The sequence below is a fragment of the Marmota monax genome, unplaced genomic scaffold (assembly GCF_021218885.2).
Source record: "Marmota monax isolate L192 unplaced genomic scaffold, Marmota_monax_Labrador192_F-V1.1 WCK01_AAM20220418_F8-fsc00001, whole genome shotgun sequence".
NCBI lineage: Eukaryota > Metazoa > Chordata > Mammalia > Rodentia > Sciuridae > Marmota > Marmota monax.
Window position 1 is genome coordinate 26194800 of NW_026693777.1, and position 14111 is coordinate 26208910.

A 14111-nucleotide genomic window follows, 5' to 3' on the forward strand; every position below is an offset into this window, starting at 1 on the left:
TCTATTAATATTGAACATTTTAAATATTGATAACATCAGTTTATCAATATTTTCCTTTTTGGTCAAAGCTTTTTTGTGTTCTGTGTCATAAGGGTTTCTCTTCCATTATCTTCTAGGCCTTTCACATTTCAGACTGCAAGCCATTTGGAGTGTGTGTGTGTGTGTGTGTGTTTTATGAGATAGTGGTCAAGATTCATATTTCTAAGATTGGCTAATTAATCACCACCATTTAAAGAAAAAGGTCATCTTTTCTCTGCTACATTACCATTGCACTATCATCATAAATCAAGTGTTGATTTATCAATGTAAATCAAGTATAAATATATCATAAATATCTGTGTGGATTTTAGACTTTCTGTTCTGTTTATTTGGACTAGTTTATCTCTCAGAGAACAATATTTTCTTAATTAGTAAAGAAACCTTTATAGCTAGTCATACAACTCCTTCAACTTTGTTCTTCAAGGTAGCTTCAGCTACTGTTAGTTCTTTGAATCTCTCTCAGTTTGTCAAGTTCTGCCAAGACATTCATTTGGACTTTGATTGGTATTGTGTTAAATCTATAAATAAATCTGAAAAGGATTTCACATCTTTACAATATTGAGGCTTCTAATTTATGAATGTGGTGTATGTCTAGTTTAAGTCTTCTTTGTTTGCTTTGCCTTAATTGTTTGGGTTACCATGATGTGTCCAAATTTTTCTTTTTATTTATCCTCCTTGGGATGTATTTGGTTTCTTAAATATGTGAATTTCTTTTTCTCATAAGTTCTGCAAAATTGTAGCCCATTATTTATCAAATATTTCTTTTGTACTATTCTCTCTCTTCTACTTCTGAGCTTCTAATTCTATGTATACAATTATTTATACTAATCCATGTATCCTCTATCTCACCTTCTCCTCTGTCTCCATGTTGCAGCTTTCTAGAAAGATGAGTCTTATTTGAGTTCCCAATTTTAATTATTGTATTTTTCAACTGGTAATTATTTAGTATCTGTTCAAATATTCTATCTCACTCTGCTGTTTCTAATTTCCAGCCATAATTTTGAAACATGCCTAATATTTCTTTGCACATAATAAGCATAGTACTTTTAGAGTTCAGGGTTTGATAATTCTAATAATCAATGTCTGTGTGTGTCTATAGGCTTTTCCTGTAGTCTCTTATTTCTACAAATTTTGTTCATGCTATCTTATTTCTTTTTATTGCTGGTGAGAAACTGTATGCTAGAGATGGTATTTTTTAAAATGTTCACAAAAACAATTCAAAGCCTAAGATGATGATATCTTCCTTGGGAACTAATATGTATTCACTTTTTGTCAAATATGTGAAGAGTTACTAGTCCCATACTACCTTAATCCACCTTAAATTTTCCTACTGAAGCTCTTTGGGGTCCCAAATCACAGTGGTGAGAGGTTAATCCAGACTCAACATCAGGATGAGCTGTCTGTGTTGGTATTTATCTCCTTACCATGCAAGAAAGCCAAGTCTCAGTTTCCAAGTGGTTTCTTCCATATTGGTAAATGTCCTCAGGGCAGGAGTAGTTTTGAGTGTCAGCCTAATTCCTTTGTCCAAGAGTTAGACATAGTCATTCCTCATTACTTTATTTGTTCTTTAGTACTTTCAAGGAGATTGTTCTAATCTGCCGCAGTCCGGCTGCAGCAAACTAACTGGGGGGTGCTGAACAACTTGTGTACGTTGATACAGCAGGAGTGGGAGCCGTTTATTGTAGAACAGGAGTGGTATATATACATTGCACACAGCTTATCTTAATTAGCATAAACTAGATACAGCAGTCAACCAATAAGGAATCTCCATACTTAATGGCTCGCTGGCGCCACCTCACAAACCACTCCCCCTGGCAAAATACCAGGCGCCATCCTGACTTGTTTACAGACTCTAACACTCATCCAACTATTTTAGTGGTCCTCAGCCAGAAGGTTATTTTTAACTACCCACCATTCCTACCAAACCTAACTTTCTTACCATATTTGAAGCAATCCAATAGAATTCCAAGAACAAGATTCTTACTTCATGCAAAACACTGATGGGTTCTACTTTTTTTTTTTTTGGAGTGGGGGGAATCTTCCAATAGAAATATTGTCAGACATTGGTATCTGCAGGGGATTGTTTGCAAGACACCCTTGAAGATACCAGAATCAGAGCATGCTCCAGTCCTTTATATAAAATGACACAGTATGTGCATATAATCTATCAACATCCTCTTATACGCTTTAAAATAACTCTAGATGATATTTAATCATTTATACAATGCCTACCATCACTTCACTCATGTGGATTCCTTCTACCCAGTACTCAGTGTATGACAAATTCAAGTTTGTCTTTTGGGGATTTTCTGGAAATTTTTTCCAAATATTTTCCATCTGCAATTGATTGAATCCACAAATGCAGAACCCACAGGTTCAGGTGGCTGACTGTACTTCACAAGAAGCAAGCATCTTATCTAGTTAAAGCCATTTTGAGCAAGAATTTCTATGGAAGTTTTCTTTTCCCTGGCATTGTTAATATTCTATAAAAAGGACACACAAATGTGGCTGAATGATCACAGTTTATTAATATCATTTCCTATTTCAATGTGGATTTTTACCCTATGGTTTTACATCAATGTTTTCTATCTTTCTATACTTTTGACATAATTTATAGAAGAGGCCCCCAAAGGTTCAATTGCCTATTTGCTATAGAAAGAAATCATTCAACAATTGTGGAATATCTGTTGCATGCTAAGCAATATACTCAGTACTCTAGAGAATTGCTCATCTAATGTGGAACCCCTCCAAGGAACCATGAAGCAAGTCTTCTCATACAATTCCTTTGTTTTTCTCTAGCTGGCTGAACAACTGCACCAGTTTCAAACAGAGAACAAAGAGCTACGAGCGAAACTGTATAATTTAATGAGACAATATAAGATTGTCTCCAGAGAGGAGCATAGCGTTTTTACGCATGAACAGATCATCTATGAGGAGTATGTTTCTACCTATAAGCCCCGTGTGAATCAGTGTGCCATAATTATGGGATGCTTGTCTTGCAGTGCTCATCTTAGTTTTAAAAATCTATTGACAACAATGAACTATTCTTAACCTGGGAATAAATAAACACACTTCTAATCTGCCCTTATAGTGCTACGTAATGCTTTCCTTATTTGGATCAGATCAATCTATTTTAAAAAACACATTTTTCCATTTCTAAAACATGCTTTTTTTTAAAGAATCATTATGCTCTTACCCTATAAGACTATCCAGAGAAATCATGTTATCTACCTTCGTTAAAAGCTAGCTCCACATGTGTGTATTCCCTTTCTCAGATTGTCGATGACACAACCTAACCCCAGAGACTAGAAAATTATTCAACGAAATCCCCTATTGGACTCCTTTTGGTCACCAAGTCTTGTTAATGCCACCTCTAAAATATTTCTTAAATGTAGCCTAAACTTCTCTCCAATTTTATTCTTTCTACCTCTTTCAGTCTCTGTTTTGGCTTTCCTCTCAAAAGTTCCCCCCATCTTCTGGTTTACAACCACTAACTTGTCTGCCTCCTTTTCACCAGAATGATCCTTCTGAAGCATTCCTCGGATGCCATTGTAGTCAACTGGGTATAAATTCTTTTGTCCCACTGGACTACCAGGAGATCAGGGCAGTCACTCTCCTTATTCAGTGCTGTTATGCTTGGGATCTCATATATTTCTTTGAAGGTAGTGAGCATTCCCCAGTGTTTTCTTCAAGAATATTGCAGAGTAAAATCTTGCAACCATGAAATTACGTGAGTCCATTACTACACTCAATGTTAAATCTCATGGAAGTGTATTTACAGTGACCAGACCCACTCAAGTGAGTTTATGCTCATTGTTTTGTAGTATTTAAGCTACAGAGAGTTGTCACAATCATTTTATGTCTTCCCATTGCACAGCATACTTAGAACAATGCTGGTATTGTTCAAGCAGAAACCTCACCCACATCAATCCAAAGTGTGTTTGTTAGAAACACAAACATGCTGGTGACAGCCATGAAACTAGAAAGTTTGATAGCATCGTGGTTTTTTGTCTTAGCCCAGGCTGCTTAAACAACACAACTGTATTTGGGGATTAAAAATGATTTTTTTCTTGCCTATCAAGTACAAGTCTCTGGATTCAATCTCAGGTACCCACAATATATATATATATATTTGTTTGCGGTATCTACCATGAAAAAAGATAGCTTTGTTGAAGGTCTGAATATATATATATATATATATATATATATATATATATATATATATATATATATATAATTTCAGACCTTCAACAAAGCTATCTTTTTTCATGGTAGATACCGCAAACAAATGGCCTTCACTACTAAGAAAGAAAACTTCCTGTCACAAAGAAAAATAGACATCCAACATATGGAAGAAGGACTTCTTACTCTTAAAAAGCTTTATCAGTAAGTATTTTGCCTTTGAAATTTTCAGTCTTTACTTTTATCTTGCATTTATTTCTTAATAAATGGTAACGATAAGTCTATGTTAATTTCTAATATACTATAAAAAAGTAAGTTTATAATTAGCTGTTTCACAGCTAAGAAAGTCATTGCCATTGAATCTTTTAGAATTTTTAAATTTGTTCTTTTTAAATATACATGACAGAGTATATTTTGACATATTATACATACATGGAGTATAACTCCATGTATGTGATTTTATATGATCTGGAGTTATATTGCTCATATATTCATATATGAACATAGAAAAGTTATGTCTGATTTATTCTACTATCTTTCCGTTTCCTGTCCCTCTCTCTTCCCTTCATTCCCTTTACTCTAATCCAATGAACTTCTGTTCTTCCCTTTCCCCCCATTATTGTGTGTTAGTATTTGCACATCAAAGAGAACATTGGGACTTTACTTTTTGGGGACTGGCTTATTTCACTTAGCATGATAGTTTCCAGTTCCATCCATTTACTGGTAAATTCCAAATTTAATTCTGTTTTATGGCTGAGTAATATTCCATTGTGTATATGTACCACATTTTCTTTATCCATTCATCTGTTGAAGGGTACCTAGGTTGGTTCCATAGCTTAGTTATTGTGAATGAGCTGCTATAAACATTGATGTGGCTGTATCACTATAGTATGCTGACTTTAAGTCCTTTGGGTATATACCAAGAAGTGGTATAACTGGGTTAAAATGGTGGTTTCATTCCATGTTTTCTGAGGAGTCTCTACACTGCTTTCCAGAGGGGTTGCATCAATTTGCAGTCCCACCAGCAATGTTTGAGTGTACCTTTTTCCCCACATCCTTATCAACATGTATTGTTGCTTGTATTCTTGATAATTGCCATTCTGACCGGAGTGAGGTGAAATCTCAGTGTAGTTTTAATTTGCATTTTTCTAATTGCTAGAAAATTGAACATTTTTTCATATATTTGTCAATCGATTGTATTTCTTCTTGAAGTGCCTGTTCAGTTCTTTTGCCCATATATTGATTGGGTTATTTGTTTTTTGGGTGTTAATTTTTTGAGTTCTTTATATATCCTGGAGATTAATGCTCTATCTGGGGTGCAGGTGGCAAAGATTTTCTCCCATTCCGTAGGTTCTCTCTGCACATTCTTGATTGTTTCCTTTGCTGTGATGAAGCTTTTTAGTTTGATAAAATTCTACTCATTGATTCTTGATTTTACTTCTTGTGCTTTAGGAAGTCTGTTGAAGAATTCAGTTCCCAAGCCTACATGATGGAAAGTTGGGCCTACATTTACTTCTAGTAGGTGCAGGGTCTCTGTTCTAATACATAGGTCCTTGATCTACTTTTATTTGAGTTTGTGCATGGTGTGAGATGTGGGGCTTAATTTCATTTTGATACATATGGATTCCAGTTTCCCCATTATATGTTAAAGAGACTATATTTTCTCCAATGTATGTTTATGGCACTTTGTTTAGTATGAGATATCTGTATTTATGTGGGTTTACCTCTGTGTCTTTTATTCTGTACCATTGGTCTTTATGTCTGTTTTGGTGCCAAAACCATGCCATTTTTGTTACTAAAGCTCTGAAGTATAATTTAACACCTGGTATTGTGATGCCTCCTGCAATCCTTAGATTGCTTTGGATATTCTGGATCTCTTATTTTTCTAAATGAATCTCATGACTGCTTTTTCTATTTCTATGAAGTACGTCATTGGACTTTTAATAGAAATTTCATTAAATCTGTATAGTGCTTTTAGTAGTATGGTCATATTGACAATATTAATTCTGCCTATCCAAGAGCACAGGAGATCTTTCCATCTTCTAAGGTCTTTTTCAATTTTTATCTTTAGTGTTTGGTAGTTTTCACTGTAGAGGTCTTAAGCCTCTTTTGTTAGATTGATTCCCAAAAAATTTTTTGAGGCTATTGTGAAAGGGATAGTTTTTCTTATTTCTCTCTTTCATTTGGTTCATCACAGATATATAGGAATGAAATTGATTTATTGGTGTTAATTTTATATCCTAGCTACTTTATAAGTTATAGAAGTTTTCTAGTGGAATTTTTTGGTTCTTCTAAATATAGAATCATGTCATCAGCAAATAGGGGTAGTTTGAGTTCTTCTTTTCCTATTAGTGTCCCTTTCATTTCTTTCTTCTGTCTAATTGCTTTGGCTAGAGTTTCAAGGGCTGTGTTGAATAGAAGTCGTGAAACAGGGCATCCTTGTCTTGTTCTAGTTTTTAAAGGGAAATTTTTGAATTTTTCTCCACTTAGAATGATGTTGGCTTTGGGTTTAACATTGATAGCTTTTACCTTGTTGTGGTATATTCCTGTTATCCTTAATTTTTCTAGTGTTTTGAACATGAATGAATGCAATGTTTTGTCAAATACTTTTTCTGCATCTATCGAGATCACCATATGATTCTTGTCTTTAAGTCTATTGATGTGACGAATTACATTTATTGATTTCTGTATGTTGAACAAACCTTGCATCTCTGAGATGAACCCCACTTGATTGTGGTGTGCTATCTTTTCAAGATGCTTTTGTATGCAATTTTCCAGAATTTTATTGAGAATCTTTGCATCTATGTTCATCAGGGATATTGGTCTGAAGTTTTCTTTCCTTGATGTTTCTTTGTCTGGTTTTAATATCAGGGTGGTAGTAGCTTCATAGAATGAGTTGGAAAGAGTTCCTTCTTTTTCTATTTTATGGAGTATTTTAAACATTATTGATGTTAGTTCTTCTTTCCAGGTCTGGTAGAACTTGTCTGGAAATCCATCTGGTCCTGGGATGGGCTTTTCTTTTTGGTAGGCTTTTGATGATATCTTCAATTTCATTGTTTGAAATTGATCTGTTTAAATTGTGTATGTCCTTCTGATTCAATTTGTGTAAGTCATGTGTCTTCAGAAATTTGTTGATGTCTTCAAGATTTTCTATTTTATTGAAGTATAAATTTTCAAAATAGTTTCTTGATTATCATCTGTACTTCAGTAGTATCTGTTATGATATTTCCTGTTTTATCATGAATTTTAGTAGTTTGGGTTTTCTTTCTCTTTGTTAGCTTAGCTAAGGGTTTATCAATTTATTTTTTCAAAGAACCAATTTTTTTGTTTTGTAAATTTTTTTAATTGTTTCAATCTCATTGATTTCAGCTCTCATTTTAATTATGTCCTGTCCTTTTCTAGGACTTTTGAGATGTAATGTTATTTGTTTGGCGTATTTCTATTCTTTTGATGAATGAGTTCAATGCAATGAACTTTCCTCTTAGTCCCAGAGATTTTTATATGTTGTGTCATTTTCTCATTTATCTCTATGTATTTTTAAAATTTATTCCCTGATTTCTTCTGCTATCTATTGGTCATTGAGTAGCATATTATTTCATATCTAGGTGTTAGAGTAGCTTCTTTTTAAATTTTATCATTGGTTTCTAATTTCAATCCATTATGATCTGATAGAATGCAAGGTATTTTTTTCTTTTTTTTATATTTATAAGAGTTGCTTTGTGGCCTACAATATGGTCTGTTTTAGAGAAGGATCCATGTGTGCTGAGAAGAAGGTCATTGATGGATGAAGTATTCTATATCTGTCTGTTATGTCTCAATTATTAATTGTATTTTTTAGTTCTATATCCTCTTCATTTATATTATGTTTGAAGGTTCTATCTAGTGGTGAGATAGGTATTATAAAGTCACCCAGTATTATTATGTTGTGGTCTATTTGGTTCTTGAAATTGAGAACAGTTTGTTTTACATACATGGATTCTCTATTGTTTGGGGCATAAATATTTGATTCTTATGTCATTCTGATGTATAATTCCCTTAAGCAGTATGAAATGTCCTTCCTTGTCCCTCCTTATTAACTTTGGCTTGAAGTCCACTTTATCTGATGGACACCCCTGCTTGCTTATAAGATCTATGTAAACAATATGTTTTTTTTCCCCATCATTTTATCTTTAGTCTGAGGATGTCTTTGCGTATGTATGAGTCTCTTGGAGATAGCATATTGTTATACCTTGTTTTTTAATTCAATTTTCCACTCTATGTCTTTTGTTTGATGAGTTTAGGCCATTTACATTAAATGATATTATTATTTTTAAAATTTTTTTTTTAGTTGTTGATGGACCTTTATTTTATTCATTTATTTATATATGGTGCTGAGAATTGAACCCAGTTCCTCACACATGTGGGGCAAGCACTGTACTACTGAGCTACAACCCCAGTCCATTAAATGATATTAAGAAATTATTTTTATTCCCTGTCATTTTGATTTATTTCTGGTTTTTAATTTGAATTTGTTTCTCCTTTGCTTCACTATCCTTGTAGTGCAGTTCACTCCTTTATTGGTTTTCAGTTTTAATTTTCATTTCTTCTTCATGAAATATTTTACTAAATACATTTTGTAGTGCAGGCTTTTTGGTTGTGACTTCTTTTTAACTTTTGTTTATCATGGAAGGTTTTTATTTCATCATCAATTCTGAAGTTTAATTTTGCTGGTTTTAGTATTCTTGGCTGGCATTAATTTTCTTTCTGAGCTTGGTATATATTATTCCAAGACCTCCTAGCTTTGAAGGTCTGAGTTAAGAAAAGAAGATGAGACCTGGATTCGTCTCCCTCTGAATGTGACCTGTCTTTTTTCTCTGGCAGCTTTTAAAATTCTATCCTTGTTCTGTAGGGTTAGCCATTTTCATAATAATGTGACTTGATGTGGGTCTGTTGTAATTTTGTATAGTTAAGGTCCTGTAAGCTCCTATATTTTATTTTTCCATTTCTTTCTTTAGGTTTGAAAATTCTTCTGATATCATTCCATTGAAAAGATTATGCAATCGTTTGGTTTGTATCTCTGGGCCTTCATATATCCCAATAAATCTTAAATTTTATCTTTTAATGTTATCCCATATTTCTTGGAAACTCTATTAATGGTCTCTTAACATCTTTTCTTCATGGTCAGCTTTGTTTTCAAGATTATATGCTTTGTCTTCATTGCCAGAAATGCTGTCTTCCAAGTGGTCTAGTCTGTTGGTGATGCTTTCCATTGAATTCTTAATTTGTTTTATTGATTCCTTCATTTTAAGGATTTCTGCTTGATTTTTTTTTTCAGAATATATATCTCTATTGAAATGATCTCTCACTTCCTGTATTTTCTCTCTGATTTCATTTTTTATATCATCCTTTACCTTGCAGATCAGTCTAATTATGTATATTCTAAACTCTTTCTCTTTTTCTTCAACTGTGGTGTCAATGGATTCTGTTATTGAAGTATCTTGAATTGTTTTGGATGATCTCTTCCCTTGCTTTTTTATATTTGTTGTGTGTCTACCCATCTGACATTATGGATCTGAGACAATATAGATTCTACCCTGTGGACTTATAGTATCCCTGAAGGTTACCAGTACCTAACCATTTAGGGAGAGACAAATAACAACAACCAATGCAAACAATGTACAGCATCAACCAAATAGTTCCTGCTATGAGATCTACAATGTTAATTGTCACAATAAACAGAAATGATATGATCAATTATAGCCTACAATAAAAACAATGAATTTGAAAATTGTTTTACAATTTTGAATGGTGGACAGGGAGAGAACAGAAGTGATGTAGGATGTGATGATTATAAGGGAGGAGGAGAGAAGATAGAAGTAAAAACATACAGAATAAAAGAGAACAATAGTGATTGTCTGTTAGCAGAAGAAAAGAGAAAATCAAGGGAAACAGATAGTAAGAGAAAAATATAGAGAGTATAAAATTTTTAAATTAAAAATGAAAATAGAAGAATATAAAACAAAATTGAAATATATGAACCAAACATCCTATCCCTCAAAATATTGATCCATGAAAAATAACTGGCTTCAAAAATGCTAGAAATGAGAAAAAAAATATGAATATGTACAAATGTCTATGAACTATTAAGGTCACAATTAAACAAAGAAAAGGAAAAAATCATGATAAAAAGTTAAAGAATTGTCTCATTGGAGTTCAAAAGATTTTTAGCTTCCCCTCTAAGCAGTATTAGGTGGTGTGATCTGGAGCGTGTAGCCTACTCTACCTTCGGGGTCGAGTTGCTGGAATGAGAGAGGTAATTCTATAGGCAGAACTCCTGGAGGCAGGGTTTAGGCTTAGGTAGGCTCAGTATATTTGCTGAATGCCACTTGGTCTGGAGATTTTAAATCATTGCACCTCCAGGACCCATCAATTGCTGGTCCACACTGGAAGACTGCACCCTGTTGATCTCCCCTGGATTCTATTTGTGTGGTGGAGGAGCCATTTCTTAGTTCACTATGTCACCCGTGGACCCTGTTTTCTGGTCTTGGGTTCAGTGTACAAACTCAAATCTCTCTTGCCCCCATCCAGTCCTGTGAGCATCCCAATTAGAGGGAGAGGGGAGTGGGGAGTGCTGGGTGGCTCTTCATGACTAGTAGTCCCCTGTGTAAACCCCTCTTCACATCTGATTTTCTCCTGTTCTCTCAGGCACACTCCATGTCATATAGTGTGGGTTTGCCAGGCCTGTATTTTGGGCCAAAATCAGGTTAGCCAGGAATCAAGTCCCCAGCTGATTTGCCAGTCTCTGAATGGTGGCTGCAAAATGGTTCCTTCTTCTGACCTCCACACACAGCCAGGACAGATGCAGCCTCTTTCCTGCAGAAGGATATTATGCAGCATGCCTTTTTTGTGTGTGTGTGGGAAACAGACCAATCAAGAAGCAACAAGCAGCACTCAGAGAGGAGAATTCCAAACTTTATTTTATGCCAGTGGGCCCAGAAGAGAATAAACTCCAAATTCTGAGCCCTGATCCACAGTTTCTCACCACATTTATGGGTTATTTGGCTTCATTTTAGACTCATCCTATCATGGGGGCTTTTTTCCTCTTTAAGAACCCCAAATCCCTAATCTACATAGCTGAAGGTCTTGTGTAGGGTCTCTAACATAAAGTATGCTTACAGAAAGGGCTGTTTTCACAGGCATCTATTAAATCTCTAGCCTTGGAAGCCTGGCACAGGGGTGTTTACATTCAAGAGGGAGTAGTCAGACTCCTAGGGCAGTTATTTTCAATCCAAAAGGTAAGGACCCATGGTTAATTAGGCTTCCTAAAGAAAGGATGATAGAGGAACTGACCCTTTCCCCAGGCATTGGTTTCTTGCCATAATGTTTTGGAAATTTCATTTTACAACCAGGTCCAGTTTGCCATCACAAGTTTAGTCAGGCAGTGCCTTTGATCTCTAAACTCTTCATACCCAGATGTGACTCAGGCATCCTAAAAATGTAGGTTCCTTTAATTCCTTTCTCCCTTCACTTTGCTCACAGAGGGACAGCTCTGGCTGGAACCTCCAGTGGTTGCAACAGCAGTGGGGCATTGGGGATTTCTTTCTTATTTTATCATATCCAACCTCCCGAGTCCCCAATCTGCTTTGAATGTCCAGTATTAAATCCCAGTAAAGTGCCCCCTGTCTTTTTTCACCCACCTTGCTGAGAAGCTGCCTCTTTGCTTTCTTGGTTTCACACCATGGAGCAGCCAGGAAAGTGACCTTCTCTATTCTGCCATCTTCTCATTGAACCTTTCATTGAAGGTACAGACCAGCTCTGAATTTCACAGAGGCAGTTGGATACAGGAACAGACCAGTCGAGGGCCTCATGAAAACAATGTGAACATTATCACAACACCAACCTCCTGTGGTATTCATTTCTGCCATTTTAAGTCACTTTCACTTTTAACTTTTTCTTAATAAAATAATGCTTATACTTTATTTTAAAATTCAAATATAAAAATGTGTAACTTAGAAAATTAAAGCTATACCCTGATCTCTCCCATCTCTCCATAAAAAGAATCATAGTTTCTAGTTTACATACATGCTTTCTAAGGTATTGATGTATCTGCATGTGTGTTGTGCATATCTGAAATTAGATTGTACACATCTGTACAATTTTAAGTGCAAATCTGCCTTTTCCATGTAAAATTATAAGAATGATAAGACAAATATGGTCAAACAGCAACATTTGGAGTATTTGGCAAAGGTTCGTGGGAATTCTTTGTACTGTATTTTTCACTAATATGTTGAGTTTGAAGCTATTTCAAAATAAAGAGGAAAAAAAGTCATTCATACAGGTGATGGTTCCTCATTCTGTTCTCCAGACAAATGGTATTCATCGACTGTACCGTATTTAATTTAACTAGATTTCTTTTCCCAAATTATAATTTCCACATTTCTATCCATCCTATCACAGAAAATATCCCCTTCTTGGTTACTACTTTCTTCTAGTTCAAGGATCTATCTTGGCTTTCTGAATTCTACAGTGTAGTAATTCAGTACAGAATCCAGAATTCCTGAAAGATTTGCTGACCTTAACACCTCCTATGACTGTTTTCTGTATGCAGCAAGCCTACCTTGTATCATGACAGGGCCCTGCATTTTTGCTTCTTTTCTCTGCATCTTTGCAAATGATTACATCCTTCACCTTGTATTCCTCCTTCTATTAAACATTAAACTCCAGTGACCCTTACCCAACTGCCTCCCCAGAACCTCTTGTCTGTCCTTGAATATCTGCCCAGTGCATGCAGGATCAGTTTGCATTGACCCAGAATAATAATTGGTCTTCTATAACTGTGCCACTAAGACCTTCATTGCTTCACAAAATTTGCTATGTCTTCCAACTAGACTGTAGACTTATCGACCATAATAATTATACATAAAGAGTTTCTTTTGTATTCTAACAGCTACAATAAATGAAATAATATAAAATTTGTTTGTTTTTAGATCAATACATGAAACATATAGAAAGCAAATAAAAATACTGAATGAAAACCTGGAAAGAGAAACTCAGAGATGGTAAAAATAAATAAATAAAAGTCATCATTTGTGTTGTGAGTGGTGCGTGTTATCTAGAGAATAAGGACATGATTTTCCTAAACTAAATTGTGTATGAGTTCTTTCAGATCTAGATGTTTCTTAGCTTGATTTTTTTTGGTGTTGAACAGAATAAAAGTTTTTCAATTCAGTGGAGTGGAGTCAGCAAAGAATAAAGGTGCTAATATTTGTGCAATGCCTGTTGCTCATCCAGGATTCTGTGTGAACCAGTAGGAGGTGATTCCAGGGGAAACAAAAGAGAGTGGTTAAGACTACAGGCTCTGCACAGGGACTACTTTGCTGCTGTACCCTACTATCTCTGACCAAGGCTTAGTAACTTAATACATTCTCTTTACTTTCACCCTTGTAAAGTGTGAATGGTAGTAGTCCCCATTTTATAACACTGTTACAAATGTCAATGAGATGATTTGTGTAAAATATTTAGGTCAATGTACCTGTTATTACTTGGCTGTGTTCTATTAATATTGTCGTTACTGTTATCAATGTTATTTATAAGACTCCAGTTGTGTATTTTTGCCATTCTTCAAATATGTACCTATTTTATGATGTGGTGGAGAGAAAAATTTGAGAATCCAGAAGCTTAATGTCTCTTATTAGTACTTTGAGTAGTTTAGATAATCCCATTACTATTTCTGCCAGCAATTTTTCTTTCTTTACCTGCTCCTTAGCATTTCATCTTCTTCCTCAAAGAGGCAAGCAAACATTTCATCTTCCACCTCAAAGAGGCAAGCAGTCATAGTGTATTATGTATTGTCCACTGTTTTATTGGATACACAGATACGACTTCTTACTGGGAAGCAACTTGCAGAGAGA

The 14111-nt window shown here is 34.9% G+C and overlaps 1 protein-coding gene across 3 annotated transcripts in view; it reads left to right on the top strand.

Moving 5' to 3' along the window:
* The window catches only part of Ccdc175 (coiled-coil domain containing 175), a 66491-nt gene that overhangs the window by 22088 nt on the left and 30292 nt on the right, over positions 1-14111 (top strand). For 2 of the 3 annotated variants that reach the window (XM_046461094.2, XM_058584619.1), the window contains 3 exons: positions 2839-2975; positions 4315-4425; positions 13188-13259. In XM_046461094.2, the coding sequence (XP_046317050.1) occupies positions 2839-2975; positions 4315-4425; positions 13188-13259 (320 nt within the window). The remainder of the gene's footprint in view (positions 1-2838; positions 2976-4314; positions 4426-13187; positions 13260-14111) is intronic. The other variant, XM_058584618.1, reaches the window with a different exon arrangement.